At 44.7% G+C, this 22,286-nt stretch overlaps 2 protein-coding genes and 1 long non-coding RNA gene across 5 annotated transcripts in view; all 3 read left to right on the forward strand.

Annotated features, from left to right (window-relative positions):
* The window catches only part of sez6b (seizure related 6 homolog b), a 182,662-nt gene extending 178,518 nt beyond the window's left edge, over positions 1 to 4,144 (forward strand). The window contains exon 16 of the mRNA XM_076035813.1: positions 3,352 to 4,144. Coding sequence (XP_075891928.1) covers positions 3,352 to 3,676 — 325 coding nt within the window. The 3' untranslated portion in view covers positions 3,677 to 4,144. The remainder of the gene's footprint in view (positions 1 to 3,351) is intronic.
* Positions 4,145 to 5,462: 1,318 nt separating this feature from the next.
* LOC142895077 (uncharacterized) lies at positions 5,463 to 6,444 on the forward strand. 2 transcript variants are annotated; one of them, XR_012928161.1, is made up of 2 exons: positions 5,463 to 5,552; positions 5,641 to 6,444. It is a non-coding gene; the product is annotated as an uncharacterized LOC142895077 (long non-coding RNA). The 2 variants fall into 2 exon arrangements; XR_012928160.1 differs by having other exon boundaries at positions 5,644 to 6,444.
* A 1,952-nt stretch (positions 6,445 to 8,396) lies between these two features.
* On the forward strand, positions 8,397 to 22,120 carry phf12b (PHD finger protein 12b). 2 transcript variants are annotated; one of them, XM_076035811.1, is made up of 15 exons: positions 8,397 to 9,136; positions 9,478 to 9,659; positions 11,393 to 11,465; positions 11,803 to 12,259; positions 12,451 to 12,571; positions 12,658 to 12,814; positions 12,888 to 13,052; positions 15,187 to 15,330; positions 16,357 to 17,020; positions 17,661 to 17,756; positions 17,941 to 18,093; positions 19,496 to 19,591; positions 20,021 to 20,103; positions 20,203 to 20,341; positions 20,828 to 22,120. In XM_076035811.1, exons 1-15 carry the CDS (start codon positions 9,071 to 9,073, stop codon positions 21,352 to 21,354), a joined length of 3,123 nt encoding a protein of 1,040 aa, XP_075891926.1. In that variant the 5' UTR covers positions 8,397 to 9,070; the 3' UTR covers positions 21,355 to 22,120. The 2 variants fall into 2 exon arrangements, with proteins under 2 accessions (XP_075891926.1, XP_075891927.1); XM_076035812.1 differs by having other exon boundaries at positions 12,658 to 12,790.
* Positions 22,121 to 22,286: the final 166 nt, after the last annotated feature.

Genomic DNA, 22,286 nt, shown 5'->3' on the forward strand with positions numbered 1-22,286 from the left:
GCACAACAGATGGAGAGCTTCTTGTTGATCCGACGCTGTACCTACGTAGCTTCTTCCAGTGTCTGAGAAGCTTGTTGACACAGCCATGTTCAGAAGCTGCCTCCTGTCTAGTTGCTCTCTCATGCCGCTGCACATAGAACATGACTCTGTTTATTTAATGCCAGGAATTCCAACCTGTGCGCTGGATAGTTTATCTGTGATCGACAGTGTATTGCTGGTGTAGGCGACAGGTGACACCTGGTGGCACTTGAGACAGGACAGCGTCAATGCCATCAAATGACGCATCAACAGCATGAATGAAGGGCTCACCGGAATTGGTGTGGGTTAAGGTGACACCACAAACTAGTTCACTCTTAAGTGTCTGGAACGATTCATTGCATGCAGCAGTCCAGTCGCTCGCCATAAGCACTGGTGGAGCAGATGATTGCTTCTTCACTTTCCTGCCCTTAATGATCTTATGCTGCACCTGCCTTCCAGAGAGGAGTCTGAACAAGGGTTTAACTTTTGTAGAGCAGTCAGCTATGAAGTGCTGATAGTAGAATAATAGGCCCAGGAAAGACTTAATCTTCCTCCAGGAAGGGGTCGCACCATCACTCTCCATCAGATCAGCCTCTCCCACATCCATGATGCCCCTCATCTTGTCCTTCATCAACCCCATCTCCACAGGTGACATGTCCGGGGAACCTTACTGACCTCTGCAAGAGATGACACTTCTCTGGGGCTAGTTTGAGCTTATGGTTTCTCAGATGGGAGAACACCACCTCCAGACACTCAAGAGCCAGCTCTTCAGTTGGGGCAAAGACCATCAGGTCATCGAGATAGCAGAGCAGACTGGTGAAGTTTTCATCCCCAAAGATTGACAACATCATCCGCATGAATGTTGCAGGACTGTGGACAGACCTTGTGGCATTCTGTTATACTTGTGGAGGCCAAAGGGTGAAAAAAAGGCTCTGTACTTCTTGTGGTCCTCATGGAGTGGCACATTAGAATAGAATAGAAGCCAGACGTCAAAATCCATGGTGGAGAAGAAGATGTTTCCTCCAAGTGCAGCAAAGGCATCTGCCTGGTGGGGTAGCGGGTGTGCGTCCTTTAATGACTTTGCATTGAGGCTCCTGAAGTCAGTACAGATGCACAGACTGCCATCTTTTTTCCACACCAAGACCAGGGGAGTTGTGTACTTACTGTGTGTTTCATTGAGAGCAGTTCTTAGCGCCTCATCTTGTGAACAAAGTCCATGGCCTCTCCATAATCCATCTTGTCTCTTGAAAAGACAGCCTTGTAGCTCTCAACAAGTCACAGCAGTCTGTCTTTCCATAGGTCTGACACCTCAGATTCAGGTCCTGCAGTCCCAGGTTCTTCAGAGCATCTACCATCTGTTCAGGAGACCTTGTTGCCACCTCTTGCTGTGAGACACTCTGCATATCGATAGAGATCGTATCAGGAGAAGCCAACTTCTCAAATGTAATACACGGAGAGACATCTGCAATCTTGCTGTTCCTCTTCAGGATCATCGTCTCGGAGCGAGGATTGATTAGTTTCAGGGGCAACCAACTGTTCCCCCACAATGGTGTTATGACACGGCCCACCAACACATTCCTGGGCCTGGCTCTTGACTGGGTGACCTAAACAATGACTGCGCTCCCCACTGATATGGGTGCAGAAGCAGGCAGCTTGCCCCAAACAAGGTGTTCACACAGACAGAACAAGTCATGTCATGCAACCCACTGATCCTGGGGATCCTTGGTCCAGGCCGTCGGGTCGAACCATCAGCAGGACTGTTTGAAGCTCAGAGAGATCTTTGCAGGAGCACATTCTCCAGCATGTTAATTAGTGGTAATTCAGTGGTTGGTGCGGGTGGCGAGGCAGCAGCAAGAGCATTTACTGACACTCTTTCCTTGGAAGCTCTGCTCACTGACGACGTCATCTCAGAATGATTGTTCAGAATGTCTTGGACTTCACGAACAGTCCACTTGTCTAGTGTCTTTGACCTGAAGGTCATAGCAAGCTCAATAGAAGGGCAGTTCCATAAGAACATTTGAGTCACCTCAGTGCTGGGGCTGTCTAGCGACTTTCCTTGCTTCTTCAGACACTCAATGGCTAGGCCAACAGCACAGTTCAGTCTTAGCCAATTGTTAAAGGCATCCTCACCCTTCTGAGGAAGAGTGGTGTAGAACTCTGCTAACGGGAGCGGTGAACACAGAGCAGAATCAAAGTGCTTCTGCAAGAGACCATAAATCGCGTTGGGGTTGTGGGTGATGTCAATATTACTGTTCCTATTCCCAATCCTGACAACATCCTTGGCTTTGCCATCGAGGTGAACAATGATCTCCTCTGCTTGTTCCTCAGGTTGCAAATTCCTACTCTTAATGAAACTCCTAATGAGTTCCTCGCACTCCTGTACCGAAACAGAGTCGTCTCCTCTGAAGCATCCTGGGATACAGAAAGACGCAAAGGATAGTAGTCCTTCAAATCGGGCTAAAAGTAGGGCGAATTTCAAGGGCACATTTGGAGCGTCCCTTGAATTGTAGTGAATTGGGACAAGCCTTTGCGCAGTGCTATGACACAACTGGCCTTCAAATGCATGCTTCGAAGGATGCAGACCCTAAATTGAGACACAGCCTATCTCACCTTGTTCTTAGGCTTCATCGACACTGAGGATCACCCACAATGCAACTCAGCAACTTCAAAATAAAATATATCAAATACAAACGTGTGAATGGTTGTTTGTCTCTCTTATGTGGCTCTGAGATAAAGTGGCCAGGGTGTGACCCCACCTACACCTGAAGACAAGGACATGACAGGCAGCAGTACCTGAGCAATCAACCTTGAATGCCGGAGAAGCTGGCATAGGAATTGAATGGATGGTGGCCTCCTGTTTCCAAATGTTTTCTGTGGGTTCTAATGATTGAAATTACAGAAGTGTATTGATGCACTACAAAAAAAAAGAGCGCGGGGTGGGGGGGTTGGGTTGGGTTTTCACATTTGAAAATACCCCGTAGTCTTTCAAATTATGTTTAGACACCTTGTGTTGCTGCTGTGTGTCCACTGTATCATTGCTCAACCACTTTTTGGATAATCTGAGAGATGTAATGTTTTTTTTTTCTTTTTGATTTTACCCAGTACCTACATTTTTTCAACTGCTATCACTGGTTTTGGATCAATATTTAAAGCTTAGCACTGCCGAAATAAAGGAAACAAGTGTGACCCTTGAAGTACCCTATAACGTATTAAGCTACTATTTTCTTTGAGTGAAGCTTCCACCCAAAGTAGGAATTTGAATGACATTTTTTCACGATTGTGCTCGCCCTCCCTTTCTTTTTCGCTCTCTCTCTCTGTGTCTCTGTCCGACAGGATTCAGAGGAAGCCGCTGCAGCTCTCTCTCTCCTCCAGTGTACCCTATGAAAACATCAAGAGGGAATCAAAGTTTGACAACTCTGTCTGTGAGACGGTGAGTGAACGCATTCCCGAGTGTTCGACTTCTTTTGCGTGCAGAATTATCGTGAAAAAACAAACCCCCACTGTCCCTCCACACTCCCCATTGATTCTCTCTCCCCATGCACATCATTACTGGACGCCGGATACATTAGAGAGTAGGTTTCCCAGCATGGGGAAAACCTTTGTTCAATCTAATTGTTTCACCGGTCCCCCTTGCGATTTTTCCTCACAGACTTTCTGAATTGCTACAAAGTTTCAACTTTTTGAAGTAACTGATTAAAACTTTGATCATTTCTTCAGAAATTAATTCCATTGAGTACAGGTTTTAATAGGGCCTACGATTAAATTTTCAGTTAGTGTTGTGTTGATCTATACTGAAGGACTGTTACAACATTAAATGTGTCAGTTTTGCAATCGATTCTCACAAAAGCAGAGGTGGAATTACTGGCCTGGCCGGGGTGGCACTGGCTAATCTGTCTGGCATGCCAACCTTAAAATTCAGCGTTATTTGTGCTCAGAAATACATTAACGCATGTAGTTGTTGCAGCGTCCCAGCCATCCAAGCAAGAAACAAGGAGTTTGGTCTGACACAACCAAGCATGGGCTTGGACACCCCATGGCCACCAAAACTTAAAAAAAAAACTGGTTCCGCCACTGCTCAATGGCATATCAGTATTATGATTGATGGGGCATATTTTTCAGTGTTGCCTTTGGAAATTAAAGAATAGGAAAGTCAACATGTGATTTACTGTGTAGCAATAATTTGAAACATCCAGATTCTAATTGTTATTTTCTTTTATTTCTTCCTGCGGTCAAGAACAATGAGGTAAGCTTCTCCCTGTCAGGGGGACAGTTCATGCACGCCATTGTTTAAACTGTGATGACTCCAAACTATATTTTGTAATCGTAGGTTTTTCTGTTGTCTTCAGATTTTTTGTACAATTGATGTTCAGCAAGTAGACTGTGACATTTTAAACAATGCTCAATTGATAGTGAGGGCCCAAAGCATGTCATTATCCCGTTGACCATCACACCGAAACCTCAGCCCAATAATACAAGGCTGGATAGACACATGCTTTTATGTTGTCTATGCGTAATTCTGACCGAACCATCTGGCTGTCACAGACAGACAGACAGAAGTGAGACTCATCACACCAGGAAACATTTTTCCAATCCTCAACAGTTGAGTTCGGTGATCCTGTGCAAATTGCAGCATTAGTCAGCTGGTGTGGTATTCTGCTGCTGTGGCCTGTTTGGTTCAAGGTTTCAACGTGTTGTATGTTCAGAGATTCCGAAGACCTTGACTGGTTATTTGAGTTATTGTTACCTTCCTATGATCTTTAACCAATCTGCCATTTATTTCTTCCCCTGAACCTTGACCCCAACAAGGCATTGTACTCCACAGAACGATTTTAGTATTTTTTGTTATTACTTTTTTTCTTTCTCTTTTTGCGACCCCTCTTTGTAAACCCAAGAAACAGTTGCAAGAGAATCCTAGTTCATTAGCCATAATCCAGGACTGTCAAAACATTCTTGATGGCACTGGAATTATTCTTGAAAGTGAAAATAATGCTTTGCTTGGTCCCTCTTCATTTCATCTGTCATACATGGACACCCTGCTAATTAATTACCCTTAAAGATAGATATACAGACACATATGTTTCAGGCAGTGGATCACACATAATTTTTTAAAGTGTCAAAGCTGAATTTTAGAAGTGAAGGCCCAGCCTTTTTGATTTGACTTGCAAAAAGAACAACTGCAGTAATGTTTTACTTGCTCATTTTACTGCACAAATGCTTTAGTTATCAAGACAAATAAAGTGCCCCTTCAATTCATATGAAACTTTGTGTAGATGTGTTTTATTAGCCTCCATTCCCCGTACGCCGTGATCCACCCGCTGTGGCTCACCATAGATGTGTGGTGTTGTGTTCTGATCCTGGCATGCAAAATGAGCCTTAGTTGAGATGAGAATGTATACGGCCGGCCGGAGCTGCTCCCACAGTGACCTCGTGTGCTCTGTCTTCACAGGAAACAAGAGAATACGAGGTTTCCATCTGAGGACGGTAGTTTGCACCTTTCAGGATGGACACATTAGCAGCCGCTGGCCTTTTTCAAGGTCTGTCACTCTCCCACCTTTGGTGACTCCCTTGGCAACCCCGCCCTTTCCCTGTACACTGAATATAAGCCTCCCTTTATTTACCCAGCAGAGGACACCACACTAGCCCTTGAAAGGCTGAGCCATTGGATTATTTTTCTAGCTCCTCAACAGTAAGCGTCCAGCTGCAGTTTTTACAGTTTCCAATGTTGTGCCGGCTTCCTGAAGACCCTCCGTGCATCATCTCAGAAGGAGTCACAGAGATTCCACTCGACGCCGGCAGCATTAAGTGCATATAACCACAGATTGTTTTATGTACATTGCACACAACAATATGCGTGAATATGCGTGTCGGGGACTTTTTGCCAAGATCGTCAAAGGAAAATAACTGCATTTGATTTCCATGGTGTATTACCCAACATGTTGCTTTTTTTCAGACAAGATATGGAATCAGATTGTGCCTTAGGTAAAAGGCCCTTCGAAAGATATACATTTTCTGAAAGGCAGGTGACACGTTTGATGTCATGTCAACTCATGTCTCCAGGTTAAGAGTTGGGCTGGATTTAAGCAGCCTGCAGGAAGAGTGGAAGTAAAGGCAACCAGCATTCCAAGAGTGACGCAGCAAATAAAATGGTTTTCATTTAATCCCTTATTGGAACAATTATATGTGTTGTTTAAACATTGTCACTGTCAACTGGAGAGTATATTTTTTTCCAAGTAGAAAACACAGCCTTTTGTTCATTTTTAAATATAACTGTAGCGTTTGCTAGCAAAGGTCACGAAGTTCTCAAAAAATAAAACATTTTTTACTTTCAGTGCCGAGGCAGGTAATCTCTAAACTCCTATCCTTGAACAAATAGATCCATTTGGTCATCTTACTTTCAGACGTAAAAGCAAATAAGCATTTTTTTTCTCCAGAGACTTTAACCATTTAAAATGTTTACCAAATCAATAAGCCTGTTCCTGCAAACATTTAATTTCCGATACTGTTAGTTTCCGTTCAGACAAAATGCTGATTAAATTTTTAACATAAATAATTTCAATAATTATCTTTTCTCATGTACACAATTGAGAATGATTTTTTGTTATTTTCATTTTTTGGAGGGGGGGGAGGTTGAGGAGGGCATTTCATTTTATTTTCCTTTTTCTCTCTGAGCCAAAAGTAAACACCAAGAAGGTGGTGTTCATATTACCATTGCCCTTTCTGAGATTATGTCTGAATTTAGACCGCAATGTTGTCTGAGCATACACTATATACATACAGTACACACATATATATATATTGTCCTATGATAATATGTATCCATGCAAGCTGGTGTGATGACAATGATAATAACCTATTTTTGATTCATTGTACATAAACTTCTGACAAAGCTACTTCACAAACATCTTCAATAAAAGTTCTTGTTCAAAAAAACAAACATCGTCTGACTGCCTTTTTTTTTGGTACATCACATGTCCCATATCCTGGACATCCACTTTGTCCTTGGCATCCTTGGCATTGAGTACCACAGGAAACCTTTTTTAATTTCCATTTCTTCATCCCATTTGCAAAGGACCAAGTACGTGTGGGATGACCAGCGGTTGAGTGGGTACGGTTCCAAGGAAAATGTCCCTGCTAGCGAAAAACATTTAAATCATCTTGGCATTGAATTTTGCTTTAATTTTTGAGGCTCGCGTGCATTGGAGAAAAGCAGGAGACCATGCCAATTAAATAATATATATATTTAAAAAAAAAAAACACACACACACATCAAACAACACTGCTGAAGAACATTACTGGGACAGAAGCAAGGTTTCGATTTATCACAATAGATTAAAAAAAAAAAAAAAATTGGGATATTTTGTTCTGACATTTAGTAATTTGTTTAATAACAAAATGCTAGTAATTCAGTGAAGCAGATGACAACTTAACATTTCAGGTTTTGTTGACTTCTTTAAATACTCTCACGATTCTAAAATTATTATTATTATTATAATTATTATTATTATTATTATTATTATTATTATTATTATTATTATTATTATTATTATTATTAGTCAGTCAGTCAATCAGTGAGTTGATCACTCAGTGACTTCAGAGCATCTGAATTAAAACGTGATAATGCCTCCCTCTGCTGGTGAAAGAAAAAACAAACGAACCATCAAGCTAAAGGCTGGCCCTTGAATATAAGGCATATAATGCCTGAGGAGATGACGTTTATACCCAGAACCTATCATCCCTGGCAGAAGAAATTCTTCAAACGGAGCTTTGTTTTTACCTTAAATCAAATCAAATTAAAACTATTTTTGATCGACATGATGTGGTGCTTTATTAACAAATTCTAAAATGATTCTACACTACATTTTGAGTGATAGTTTTTGCTGGTATTATTTCTGTAATAAAATACAATATAAACGATATACCATCCATACATATTATGGAAAAGAAAAGTGTTCCTCAAAACCACTGGACACACATTGCCTGGACTGTTCCAAAAACATTGAGGCATAATAGACAAAAGCTGTCTCTCTAAGTCAGCTGTTTTAACTGTGTAACAAAAAAGCGTAAAGACCTTAAAAACTAGCATCTTCTTTGTCTGGTTTTGTTCAAAACAAGACCAAGCTAGCAAGTTTTTGTTTTTTGTTTTTTTGTTTTTTGCATTAGCTGCGTCAGATGCACGGTGCAGCGAATCATATCTTTCGTTAGCAAGCAACAACGAGGCGATGATTTTTAAAATGTGTGTTTAACAATGTAAAACATACATAAACAAAAGGGCCCGGCACGTTTCATTGTGCTCGCGCACCACTGATATGCTCCACTTCACCGAGCCTTTGCTCGCCTCGCAATTATTTATTTCCGTTCCAAAGCGCATGCGCGTCTGGCGATTCGCGGTTGCGCCAACTGGTAGAGGATGTTGCTAGCTGCCAGTGTGAATGCACAGTCTTTTTCACAACAATAACACCAACCAAATTTGCATCTTCGCTTGTCGGAATTAAGGATTTTACGTTGCGAACGCTGCCGGAAGACCTGCACCGGACGGGGAAACGACGGCTGCCTCTGTGTTTTTAGTGGGCTACATCTTCTGTTGACAATGGGAGCGGAGAGGTTTGCAGATTTACACGGCTCCGTCTTGCAGGGGCAGAAACAAGAATCATGGCTGGCCAGCTAGGCCGCAAATGTATTTTGTATCTCACAACAAAACTCTGGTGATAGAAATTAACGTATGCAGGCTCTGCACCAGCGCGTAAAACGTAGTGCCGGGAAGCCTGCATTTTTTTATTCCGCGATTGTATGTGGTTTTTGTTGAGTTTTTTCACTCACAACACAAGCTAGTGAGCCCGTTAGCTTCACAACCTTGACTGCTTGACGTCTTGCTGTCGTCGTTAGCACTTTCTAGCTGCTAGCGACAGTTAGCGTCGCTTGGCCAGCCACCCGGTTGGCAAAAAACCTTTAGAACATATTTTTTTTGCTGCGTTTCCTCCCATCTCTTGTGTGCCCGGGTGGCATTTGCTACGGATTTTTTTTTTTTTTGTTTGCAACGACTGCTCCTGGATGAATGTGGGACAAAATGGAGACCCCGACGATTGTGTACGATTTGGATACCTCTGGGGGCTTAATGGAGGTGAGGTTGGACTGCTTGCTCGGGGCCGTTATTTAACTGCAACGTTACATTTTCAGCGACTACCTTCCACTGATGATATATCAACCGGGGCTATATCTAGAACCACGGCACCTGCTCGTACAATGCCAGTTTGGTCAACATTAACCCGGGAGCTTGTTAAAGCAGGCCACAAGTGAACGCTAACCGCTCTTCAAAAGCTTAGCATGGGTTGACAGAAGCGGGCGAATAAGCTCCACATTTCCCCCACTTGTGTGACACAGACTGTGGCATTCATCGGCTTCGATTCCACGCTAGACCACTGCACAACCGTTGTGTGTTCTCTCTCTCTCCTTTATTAACAGCAAATCCAAACATTGCTGGCGCCCCCGAAGTCCGAAGAGGTAGAGAAGCGGAGTCGGAAGTTGGTGCGAGACGTCCGGAGGAGCGGCAGGGCCACCAACCACGACACCTGCGATAGCTGCCGCGAGGGGGGAGACCTGCTGTGTTGCGACCACTGTCCCGCAGCCTTCCACCTCCAGTGCTGGTAAGTGGTGCGAAGGGAACGAGCACACGGACCTGGCGCGGGTGCTCTCGAGGGGAAGGCAACTTGGTGAAGCCCGTTAGCCGCTCCGCTCCGCTCGCGATGCAAATGCAACATCTGCTGGGTCCTGTTGCAAAAGATTTACAAAATAAAATAGAATAAAGGATACTGTGATGATTCACCTTATCAGTAAAACTTGATGATGGTGGTGGACTAAATACGGTTTGTATGCTAACCAGTGGGTTTTACAGACTTTCTGTTAGCCTATGGTAAATGAACCGATGAGGGCGACAGAGAGCCTTTTTTCCCCCTTTTTTTTTTTTTTTTTAATGAAGTTGACGTCCAACCCATAATGTTTCACCGTTCTTCGCTAAACCCGCGGTCCCACTGCCCCTTGTGACGTTGCAGCGAACATCGCTTATTTTTCATTTTCAAATTCTTACTTATTTTGGCAGTCAGTCACCGAGACTTGGGTTTGTGTATTCGGCTTGCAGCCGGAGGAGCCGCTGCTGCTGCTGCTGCCGCTGCCGCTGCTAAAAATGGAGTCGAGGGCTGTCTCTGTTTACAATATGGCGACCCGAGCGCTCTCTCCGACTGTCCCACCGCCATCTTACCAGCCCTCAACACTCAGCCGTGAGATAGAATAGGGGCCCCGTGCTTGTCAGGAGGTTCACGTTCGTTCGTTCGTTCGCTCGCTCGCTCGGGAAGTTCTCCCCCGCTTCCCGTTGTGTCGCCGCGGCCCCGGCGGCCCGCTGCGGGTTTTTTCCTCCCCCTCCCCCCGGGGTGGTGGTGGTGGTGGTGGGCACGGCTCTGCGTTTGCACCGCCGCTCGCGCGATTCTTTCAGCTTGTTTCATGTCAGACTGTCACGTCGAAGCGAGCAAACGCAAAGGTTTCAGCCATATATGGACAGGCCCGTAAGAAGCGATGCATCCTTGGAGGTTTTTATCCCGTCACGGCGGATAATGTTGAAGCACCATTTTTGTTTTTTGCTCAATAGTTTAACGGCATCTTTGTCTTAGGAAGAATAAGGTTTGAAGCAGGGGGGGGGGGTTTGTGCTGGCGTGGAACGTGTTGGTTTTGATTTTTGGCAACTTGTAATGGGGCATAAAGCCACTACTTGTTATGATTTAATAGTTGCCCTTGGGAGTTGCGCTTCAAAAAGTGTTGAAATGCTCGAGATGCAGACGTCTTGTTTATAAACAGTTGTTCTTGCTTTGCATAAGTAACACGAAGGCTCGAAAAGATCCGAATGTTGACGTCATCTTTTTGACCTTCTGCTGGTTAAATGCATTGCATTTGAATCAAGAAACGGATTTCTTTGCACGCCTCCTGGCGCTCATCTGGGTGTAGTGTAACTGCTTGTCCACTAGATGGAGTCAGAGAGGAATACATTTACCCGCTCCTTCCAAAGATTCCCCAGACCCTGAAAGTTCTTCTGGTTTCTCGTCCAGAAATGTTTGTGTGATTCAATGTCAGTGTCTGCGATGGTCACAGACATGTTCCATAGATTTAGTTTTATTTTATTCTATTTTTATTCTTATGTTTTAATGATAAGCTCTAGCTAATCTTTTTTTGATAAGAAAGCTAAAAAAAAAAATAAAAAAAAAATCCATCACTTTTAACCAAACACAAATAATATAATGCTTTACAAGGCATTATATTTTCGGAAAAATTATTAAATTATTTTATTCCACCTTCATTTATTGCATTCTCATGTGAAATATTTTATGTGCAGCAACCCACCTCTGAGTGAAGAAATGCTCCCCCCAGGCGAGTGGATGTGTCACCGCTGCAATGTTCGAAAGAAGGTAAACATGCAATCTTCTATTCTCTGCCCAGTCTCCACGCTGTGGTTAAGTGGTGTTGGTTTTCACTGATTTTTAATCAAGCAGCTGGCTGCAACACTAATATGAGGACCGGCTAAACCTTCCTGCAGATATCATTGCAGGAAAGTCTTTCAGCAATCTTGCAATAAACTGGCAACATATACAGCGAGATGTCGCTGCTACACCCAATACAATACAGTGATTGTACAGTTTGAACGCAGGCGTACACACGTTTCGTATTGTGACTCTGAAAGTGCATCAAAACGTTGGTATTCTTTGTAGATTAACTAAAGCGCTTGCTGGCCTTTTTGCTGGACAGAAGCGAGAGCAGAAGTCGGAGCAGACCAACGGTCTCCCCGACAAGTCCGCGTCCAAGCGTTCAGCTTCTCCCGCTGTGGAGCTGGAGCTCAATGCTGGACCGCTGCGGCTCGATGGCCTGCCTCCAGGCGCCGGGGCGGCGGGACCCGGCTTGCGCGTGGCCCAGGTGCGCCTGCTGGACCGCAGGACGAGCAGCAGGCCGAGCAGCCGGCCGGGGACGCCCACGTCCAACACGTCCTCCACCCCGACCCCCTCGGAGGAGCAGAACGACGGCGAGGAGGAGGCGGCGGAGCCCGATGACGAGATTCAAGGTGCGGAGCTGGAGGGCGCCGCGCTGTCCACTCCTGCGCCGCGCCTCCTCAAGAGGCCCTTTCAGCTGCTGATAGCTGCGGCCATGGAGAGGAACCCCACGCAATTCCAGTTGCCCAGCGAGCTCACTTGCACGACTGCACTGCCAGGTCAGTAAGAGAAAACAGCTGCGACCTCGACGTTTGATTTTCTGTGTTCTAAATACTTTTCGTCTGTGAAATGGAACGGTGTGTGATAAACAAGAGAGATGAGTTTGTACTGACAAATTCTAAAATCCACAAATGTAAGTCTCTGACTGCACGGTGGCTTAGACTGTTGGTGTCGTGTTTTGGATATTCAGGTAGCAGCAAACGGAGGAGGAAAGAGGAGCTTCTGGGGAAGCCTTTCAGGAGGCCTCAGCATGAGCTGGACTCCAACGGTCTGGTCCCTCTCCCAGTCAAAGTCTGTTACACGTGCAACAGGTGGGAACTGTACATTCACTGTAGAAACAGAAGAAATGCACAGTTGTTCTTAATAACACTCTGACTCTTTCCGTCACGTCTGTCAGGAGCTGCAGGTTGGCTCCGCTCATCCAGTGCGACTATTGTCCCCTTTTGTTCCACATGGACTGTCTGGACCCTCCGCTTACGGCTTTGCCCGCTGGCAAATGGATGTGCCCAAACCATGTGGAGCACTTAGTGGTAAGAGTCCTGGTTCCGCCTGCTGTAAGTCGTGAACGTCTCGTTCAGCGACTCGGGCGACAAATGTTGATTTTCAAAGGTTTTGTCTGACTTGCAGCTGAACCAGAGGAGCCTCAGCCTCTCTAGTCGGTGCCAGCTTTTCGACCAGTTCCAGGACAGGGTGTCCCAGCACGCCGTCAAGTTGGACTTTTTGCGAAGAGCGCACCGGCAGAACGCACCCAACCGACGCTCTGCCCGCCAGCACCACAAGAAGACCTTGAAGGTAGAGCGTTCTCCTCAGTGTAATGGTGTAAGATGACAGTCATAGGGACTGGGCTTGTGTCATTCCAGCTGACTGAAAAGTATCTATCCGTCACAGTGAGCGACTCTCCTTTTGAATAAATGATTTAAGTTTGCCTACTGACTGTGACCGGCACTCCGCAAACAGTCAACAGCTCAACTTGCGCTGGGTGTCATTCAAAAGGTTTTGATTACGATGCCAATTTCAGAACACTACTTTTTTATTCCAGATGTTTTAAAACCGAAATTGATCAGCAGCAAAAATACTATACTAAAAATACACTAAAAATACTATACTGTAATAATGCACTCAAAGGTAATGTAACATAAACAAAAGTTCTGGAGTGTCTTTTGTTCACACCTCCACAATGGGGCTGCGACGATTCGTCGACGTTGACAAAAATTGATAATGAAAATAGTCGACAATGAATTCCATTGTCGACGGTCGTCGCCAGACGTGTTTTTTCCAGTGGAGTGAGCCATCTGACTTGGTTACAGTCTCTGCCGAGAGTCGCTCGCGCGCAGCAGCGTCTCTGCCGAGCGCCAGCGTATACAAATGTGGTGGCGTCCCAGACAGCAGCTGCGCGTTCAAAACCCCAGAAGTCTGGGAGCATTTTAGCTTTCGGAAAGCACGTCGGACAGTCGGTGGAAACATTGAAATATTAGCTTCTAAAGCCAACAAGCAGGCTGAGACATCGCAAAGGAAATGTATTGGATTGAATGTATATTTTATGGCCGTATTTTGGTTTGAAAAGAGAGCTTTAATGTTATGCCTGACTGTGCCTGACATTAAGTATTTTAAATGAAATGCATGCGGTCCGAAAAAGAGAGCCACCATGGAGTGCAGCCCGGCAACAGGCGGCCGTCTTCACTGAGTCCATACGGCAGATCCCTTTAAAAATACAGAATTGCCTGGCATTTGACAATGAGATGCTGCGTCCCGTTTTGAATGGATACGGGACACAGTTTGTCCCGTATTTCTGATTTGTACGGGATGTAAATAATTTTCGACGCAAACTCGGCTTCGTTACCATAGAGTTTGCGTTCAAAACGGTGAACCCATTCACAACAACTGCGTACTGGCTGCGGAGCTCGCGTGGAGTCGGCTAGGAATCAGGATGGCTTGTTTTCAGCTTTATTTATTTAATTACTTTGTAAAAAGCCGTCAGTCAAATTTGTTCAAATAAAAGATTTTAATACAATTTAAAAATGATTTGTAATGTCTGTTGGTAACAAAGCAGTTCCAACTATGTGAACCATATACTTTTTTCACACCTTACTTTAAGTTGATGATGTAGCACTGCTGGCGAGCCACTGGCCTGTGGTGGTCACGGCCCCCGAGCACTGCGGGAGGCCTCCTTCATTTTTCTGAATGAAAGTCGGCAACACCGGCAGATGCTGATCTTTGATATGAGGCCGCTCACCATGGTTGATGGTGCCGGGTTTCAACACATGATAAACCAGTGCAACCCAGAGTGCCTCCTGCCATCTGGAGCCCATTCCACCCACTTGATTGAGAAACTATTATTAACTTAACTTATAACTTTTTTTTTAATGGATTTATGTGTATAGTGATTGAGCACTGTATCTGTCAATTGGTTTTAGATAGGACATTCTTATTTACTTTTTGTATGAACCAGCCTATCACCAGCAAAGTTGATAAAAGATGCATTTTTCATTGCAGAGCTCACCTTTCTTCTGTTTGTCATTTGCCACGTAATGAAAGTTACCTCGTGCTAAATTTAAGAAAAATGTAATCATCAGATTGGTTGACTAATGGTTTCAATCGTCGTCGACTATTAGAATAGTCGTCAGCTGCAGCGCTGCTCTTATCACGTGAAAGCCAATCGCCAGCGACTTTCTCGGCACACGTTTGCCAAATGATTTTTGGCTTGCAGATGCAAGGATTTACCTCCTTGCACACCAGATTGTAATTCTTTGATATTGGACTGGATTGGAGAATGAATGTTCAGTACCCAGGCTGGGGGTTTTCTCCTGTCCACTGACCGAGCAACCCAATAAAATCAATTTTTGTGATTTGTTTGTCTGGTTTATCACATCATCCTAATGTGTTTTTTTGTTTTTTCTTTTGGTTTGTTTTTTTTTTTTTACCTCAGGTGCCAGATGCCATCAAGTCCCAGTACCAGAATCCTCCCTCGCCACTGCTTCCTGCGGGGGTGCGCCAGCTGGAGTTGGTTTGCAGTGGAGTTCCGGACCATCAGCCCTCAAAGCACTTGACTTCAGAAGCTGAGCAGGAAGAGGTGGGCAGAGTGTGACGTGAATTCTTTCATAATGTCAGCAGTACTTTTTGCTTCTGTCTCTGATGTGCGGAGGCACATTAACATTTTTAGGAAAAGATACCAGGACTTTATCAGACGATGAGCTAAATATGAATGCATTTAAACGTCTCTCTGTCTGTAACAGTTTGAACAAGCACTGCTTCTACTCATATTGACACCAGCCAGGAAAACGTGGAAAGTATTTACCATTGCAAAGAGCAGTAAAAGTGCAACCGCCGGTCTCATGCGGCTCAAGATGCAACTCGTTAAAGGCTGACATGTTCAGTCAAGTCAAGAGTGCAGTGGGTAACTTTGGAACTTGACCTACACAGATAAGATACATTACATTGTGCATTTAGGGATACAGTATTGTGTTCAGAACAGCTTGATGTAGATTAATGTGGAGCTAGGATAAAGACGATGCTTTTTACTCATGTGTTTGACATCACTCACTTCTACACTGTCTTCCTGGAGCAAGTGAGTAAAAAGTCCTTCCAAGTAACTTAATGACTTTAACAAAGCAGTGTTGCAGAGGGTCTGGCAGCCAAGCGTCTGTGTGCAGCCACTAATTGTACTAAATTTGCACTGTATTATTCTTGGGAGCTAGTATTCAACGTACATACAGGTTGAAATGTCACATCACTGTTGGTTGTGAGAACCGATGGAGACAGCCGGTCCTGGCAATTCCCCCACCGAAAGTTTCCATAAAATCAAAACTCTCTTTGTGGAGCAAACATCTGGTCGTCTGTAAGAATTTCCAGAACCCTCCGAAGAAGACGGCTGAATATTTGTTTTGTTGTCATCACTCAGCGTTGCTCTGCCGTGTTCCTTTTTTTTTTTTTTTTTGTAAGATTTTTTTTTTTTTTTTCGACCACAAAACAACACCAAACTGAAAATCGAGACCCACAATATGAATGACAAGGAGCAAAAACCCAAACCCAACGATAGACATCAGACAATCGAGCTCCACCTCCATGTCTTCACCTTTGCTCTGCCGCGTCCCAACAGTGGCTCCAGGACGTCATCGCCCTCCAGTGCAGCATCATGCGCCACCTCAAGAAGAAGGCGTCGCCCTCGTCACCTGCCCAGCCGCTGGAGGCGTCGCCGACCGAGCGGCTCCGCGAGCAGAGGGCCAACACCAAGCCGTGCGCGCCGTCGGACGAGCTGAAACCCTGCGAGTCTTTGGAACGGACTCCTCCTTCCCCCGACTCCTGCTTCTCCAAGCCCCCCGTCGCCCGGAACGACCCGCGGCCGGAGGCGTGCGCTCCCTGCGAGTGCAGCGCGGCGCCGTGTACGGACTGCAGGAAACCCAACGGACCTGCGGCCGAGGAGCTGCGCCCCCCCAAGGCCAACGGACCCGTGGACTGCAAAAGCATCTCGGTACCGTGCGGGCAGCAGGAGCCGGAGCTGCAGCAGAGGCTCAAGCCCAGCGCCGCCACCGCCACCGCCACCGCCCCCGGGCTGGCGAACCACATAGGAGCAGAGACAATTAAAAAGGAACCCGAGAGCAAGACGGAGGACTGCGCACGGAAAAACGTCCCCGCCGCACCTACGATACGGCCACTCGGCGGACGGGCCGAGCAGGAGACTCCCAAAACCTGCACAGACACGACGCCTAAAAGCAGCCTGGAGCGCAGCCCCGTCAAGACGGACACCTCAGCATCTGCTCCAGGTACACCCCCCGCCTCCCTCCCCCCCCACACACACACACACACACACACACACACACACACACACACACACACACTGAGGGTCTCCGCTGTGTTGCTCAGGTGCTGCTCTATCACGTAGGAGAGAAACTGAAATGACAGCCAACTGAAGAACAAACACCGGGCTAACACTGCTAACAGGCTCGGCTTGCCCCTAGTGGTTCTGATGTGCCGAATCAAGCTTCACCATCTAATCTTGTTTTTTAATATATCAGGGGGGGGGGGTTACTATTTCAAGCCAGTGTGCTTAATATGAGCAGCTGTTTTGTGGAGGCATGTAATAATTGTAATTATATTAACCCCCAGAAACAAAAAGCAGATTTGAAAAAATCAGAGGAAGATGTTTTTTTTAATTATATTTGCACTCTAGGCTTCCCATGGCTGCATCGGTTCTTTAAAAACTCTTGTTTTCACTTGAAGCAATCAAAGACAAACTTGCAAAACTGTTATTAGACTTACTTTTTAGGAATTGGCAGGTATTTTTGATAGACTTTATATCTTAAATCACATTTCAGCAAAATCACTTGGCCCCTGACAGCTACTGAAATACCTGTAAACATTACAGAAACACAGTTACTGAATGTATATATTTTTCTGGAACAGATGTGAAAGTTGGAGCTGGACTGATGGAATCCTTGCTGTCCTGTACGAAAGCCAACCTCTCCAGGAGCATGAAAGATGGAGAGCGTGAGGATGGAGGTAAGTGCGATCGCCCAGGACGATTGCTTGGACTAGACTGACCTCTAGGGGGTGCTAGCAGGATCTGAGTGTGTGTGTGTGTGTGTGTGTGTGTGTGTGTGTGTGTGTGTGTGTGTGTGTGTGTGTGTGTGTGTGTGTGTGTGTGTGTGTGTGTGTGTGTGTGTGTGTGTGTGTGTTCGTTCAGGTATTGAGCTGGACAAACTGGATGCAGAGATGATCAAGCTGCTGGCTTGGCAGAGAATTCAGCAGCTTTTCCCTCCAAAAGCAGCAAGCACCCCACCTCCAGTCACTGCCACCGTGGCTGCTGCTCCGAAGAGCTCACCGCCCCAGCCTGACAGTGAGACATTCGTCAATCACACATTTTCATTTGTCTGTTTTTAGTTGGTGAACTATTATCACTAAAGTCACTTTTTTAAGACATAACACAGGTTCAAAGAACATTTAATTAATAATGAACTAACAAAAACATTCAGAAATGGTCTAAAAAAAAAAAAAAAACCTCATATTTTCCCTTCATAGGTCTCACCTTGTCTCGTTATCAATTATCCAAACGAGCCTGTAGTTGTCAAAGAAAGAGGGTATTTATTTCTGTTCTGCGTTGACTGTGTTCATTTTAGAAGGCTTTTTTTTTTTCTCTTTTTTTCTCTCATTTCAAAAATCGTAGGCCAAACAGAAATGTAACCATAGCTTCTAAAAGTAACAGTGGCCAACTGTGAGCTCGTTGAAAAGAGGAAATATCACATCGGCAGAAATGGTTGAATAATGACACCGCACTGCAGTTACAAGTCATATTTGTCCACTGATATTGAAAGTGAGTCACTCACATGGATATAGAGCATTATTATTATTAGAAGACATCGGTCAAGTGCTGTTATTTTAGGACAGGTCTCGAAATAAGTTCCTGTGTGTAAATGAGATTACCTGTATAAGAAAAAAAAAAAGACTTAAGCAAATTAAAAAATAATAATAATTTTGCAAACTAGATGTCTTTTTATTGATATGAATTTAAAAAATAAGATTAACAAAACAAACCATTAGCTGAACCCCCTAAACAGAAAGTGCAGTGGAGTTAACGTTGAGCTCTTGGCTGAAAGGTGTAGGATGACTGTTTATTTCTTGACGGGCACTAAAGTGGTGGGGAAAAAACACCTCGTGCATTTGTGATGGACTGTATTGCGCTAAGAATCTGCCTAGTGCTGTCACTAAACACTGCACACGCACACTGCACACGCAGCGTTCCGTTCAGCTCAGACCTGGATGTTTGAGCGAGGTGACGCCCCCTTGCAACACATCTGGAGTACAACAGCACGAGAACTACTAGAATTTAGTTTTCTTATCGCGTGCGTATCACAAACAAAATGATTTTAATTTGTGTGTGTGTGTGTGCCGCTGACGCAGCCGAACTTTTTTTTTTAACTCATCCCTCACCAGGACATCATCGGTTGAGGATGTACTGTAGTTGACTCCATTGTTTCTCCTTTTATTCGCTTAGCAGATTTTATTCACATATTGTTTCTCCTTTTATTCGCTTAGCAGATTTTATTCACATATTGTTTCTCCTTTTATTCGCTTAGCAGATTTTATTCACATATTGTTTCTCCTTTTATTCGCTTAGCAGATTTTATTCACATATTAAGCGCGTACAGGAAAAAAATTGCATTTTTCTTCGCCTATTGCCCGGTGTGTAAGGACATCAAGAGTTCCACTGAATGTGACTGAAGTGGTGCTCTTCCTCCCAGGTGAGAAGAAGGTGCAGGCTCGAGCCGTCTTCTACCCCCTGACAGGAAAAGGAGACGTTGTCAATATGTGCTATAGGACGTTATACATAGGAACTGGTAAGACATTACTCGTATTACTGTTGTGTTACACTGTGTATTTTGCTTCTGTAGAGTTTTGCCATTAAACATTTCACTTGTGATGACATACTTTAACTCTGTAAACCATTAGTGGAATTTCGGCTTGTATTAAGCCACTTTTGAACAGTTTTGAATTTTTTTTTTTTTTTTTTTTTTTTTTTTGCCTTTCTCAGTGGAAAAAAGAAAGCAAAAGCAAAAAGTTGCAGGATTTGTTAAAAAATATGTCACAAAGCTGCCGGCTCTACTTTTCGCCATTGTCCTGGTATTTTGTGGGGGTTTTTTTCTGTGTTAAGTGGTCATGTGATTCATTCTCTTTCTCTTAAATGACCGCCTTTATACGCCAGTCACTGAGTGCTTTCATTTAACCACAGCTCATATTCTCCTTTACAAATGATGTGTTTTCCAAAGGTGCTGATATGGATGTGTGCCTTACAAATTATGGACATTGCAACTTTTTATCGGGGAAACATGCCTGCATTTTTTACGACGAGGTATGTCTGCACATTTAACGGCTTTATCACGGCTATTTTTGATGTTCACCTTGAAGTGATGTCATTTATTTTTTTTATTTTTTTTTTTGCCCTTTTCAGAATACCAAGCATTATGAGCTGCTAAACTACAGTGAGCATGGCACAACAGTTGACAATGTCCTTTACTCCTGTGACTTTTCTGAGAAAGCCTCACCGACTCCACCTAGTGGCCTGGTTGCCAAAGTCCAGGGCATTATCCGTGAGTCCAAAATCATGCATATTGTGTGTCCTTGTGGGGAGAGTGACTGAGAGCGTGTCTGCCACTTCCTTTCACGAATATATCTACACATATACTACTATATATATATATGTATATATATGTATATATATGTATATATATACATACACTTTTCCTTTATAAATGCTACACATGGTCCTTTTTTAATGAATGTGGTTTCCTTTCAATTTAAAGGGGAGGTCTAACACAGTTTGTCAAAGGTGGCAATCTTGTCCTGTGTCATTAGAGGTCAATTGTGACCAGAGTTTTTCCTGTTGGTTAAACTGAAGCTTTTATATCGATTGAATCTCTGAAAATGTAACGATGGTCTTTACTTACTTATGTACTTCATCGATTATTCTTAATACTCCATGCATAACACTTCCAGCACTGCTTCCTGACAGTTCAGATTTTTCGTAAATAGTTCATCGACCACAGCGGCCTCGAACTGACGTTTGTCTTCCGCAGGTCGCGGCAAGAAGCGCGAGGATGACAGCGCCAGCGGCTCGGCCGCTGTCGCCGCTCTTTCACTGACCGGCGGCGTGATGAGCAGTCAGGCGGGCGGCGGCGGCGGCGGCGCCGACCCGTCCTGCGGCTGCAAGGCGAGCAGCTCCAGCCTGATCAGCGGCAGCGGGGCGGGCTGGGAGGGCACGGCCCTCCTCCACCACGGCAGCTACATCAAGCTGGGCTGCCTCCAGTTCGTCTTCAGCGTGGCCGAGTTCGCCAGCAAGCAGCCCAAGGAGGAGCAGGCCGCTGCGCCGGCCACCGGCTGCGCCACTTCCACCGCCACCACTGCCTCCCCCAGCAACAGCAGCACCACCACCACCACCGCCACCACTTTGAGAAACGCGACCAGTACTGCATCCACCTCCGCCACGACCACGCCCACCCCCAGTACTGCCACAGTGAGCAGCCCCTCCAGCCAGGACGAGGCCGACACTGAGACCGACCTCCCCCACCAAGTGCCCGCGCTGCAGGCCAGCTCTGTTCCGTAACACAGGCAGGAAGTCCCGCCGCTCCCACCCCCCCCCCCCCTCCCCCCATATTGTTTTTTTTGCACCTTCCATGCCGCAATGAAGGGAAAGCTGCACAGCTGGTTGGTCAACAGGGAACGTTTACCCCCCCCCCCCCCACCCTCTCATTTTTTAATGGTTTCTATCCTTGCATGAACTTGAAGTATTATTGACAATCTTTTTCTGTTTCCGACTGACAGTTACCTTCTTTTCACTTCTGAACCATTAGGACTTTGAGCGGACCTTATTTACGCGCGCTCAACTTTTCTTTTGCCAGTATGTTAGTTATGTATGGTGTAACAATATTTTGTCAGTCCCGTTTAGCACAAACACTTTTGTTATGTAGTATTGAATTCCATACATTCTAATTTCTTTTGCTGCTTTTGCACCACAGGTAGCTATGTATGTATACATGCTTAAACACTATGTATATACAATGTAAATTTATACATATATATATGATTCAGTGCCTCTCAATTGGAGAAACATTGGATTTCGTGTAGATTTACCATTTTTTGGTTTTTAACTGTACAGTCCATGGGATTTGTGATACTGTGTAGAGTACCAGAAGTTTTGTGATAAACCTCGTTCTTAGTCCACTTTTCGCTGTAGATCATCTGTAAATACCCTTTTGTTTTAGCACTCATTTTAACATCCCGTGCTGCTCTGTATATAAGCACTCTTTGTCTGTACCTGCTTGTCTGTTCAAACCTGTAAATACAGAAAGATTTTCTAAGAACAAACTCGATCCATTTGACTCCTCACTGTTTTTTGTGTATTTATATGCGTATTTGCGCTCCGATTGCCCAAAAAGTCAAAAGGTGGGTAGGGAACTTGGTAAAAAAAAATATTTAAGTGGCTGTTCATTCTCAAAAGAAACATTTAAAAATCAGAACAACTCCGGAGAACGTCAC

This window comes from Nelusetta ayraudi, unplaced genomic scaffold (assembly GCF_046127955.1).
Source record: "Nelusetta ayraudi isolate G7.1 ecotype Tasmania unplaced genomic scaffold, CSIRO-AGI_Nayr_v1 ptg000048l, whole genome shotgun sequence".
Taxonomy (NCBI): Eukaryota; Metazoa; Chordata; class Actinopteri; order Tetraodontiformes; family Monacanthidae; genus Nelusetta; species Nelusetta ayraudi.

Bases quoted from the DNA above. Each gene is read 5' to 3' on its own strand.
- phf12b (XM_076035811.1), top strand. From the start codon at position 9,071: ATGTGGGACAAAATGGAGACCCCGACGATTGTGTACGATTTGGATACC. The intron at 13,053-15,186 runs GTAGAGCGTTCT...TTTTTACCTCAG, and splicing joins ACCACAAGAAGACCTTGAAG to GTGCCAGATGCCATCAAGTC. The intron at 20,342-20,827 runs GTGAGTCCAAAA...TGTCTTCCGCAG, and splicing joins CAAAGTCCAGGGCATTATCC to GTCGCGGCAAGAAGCGCGAG.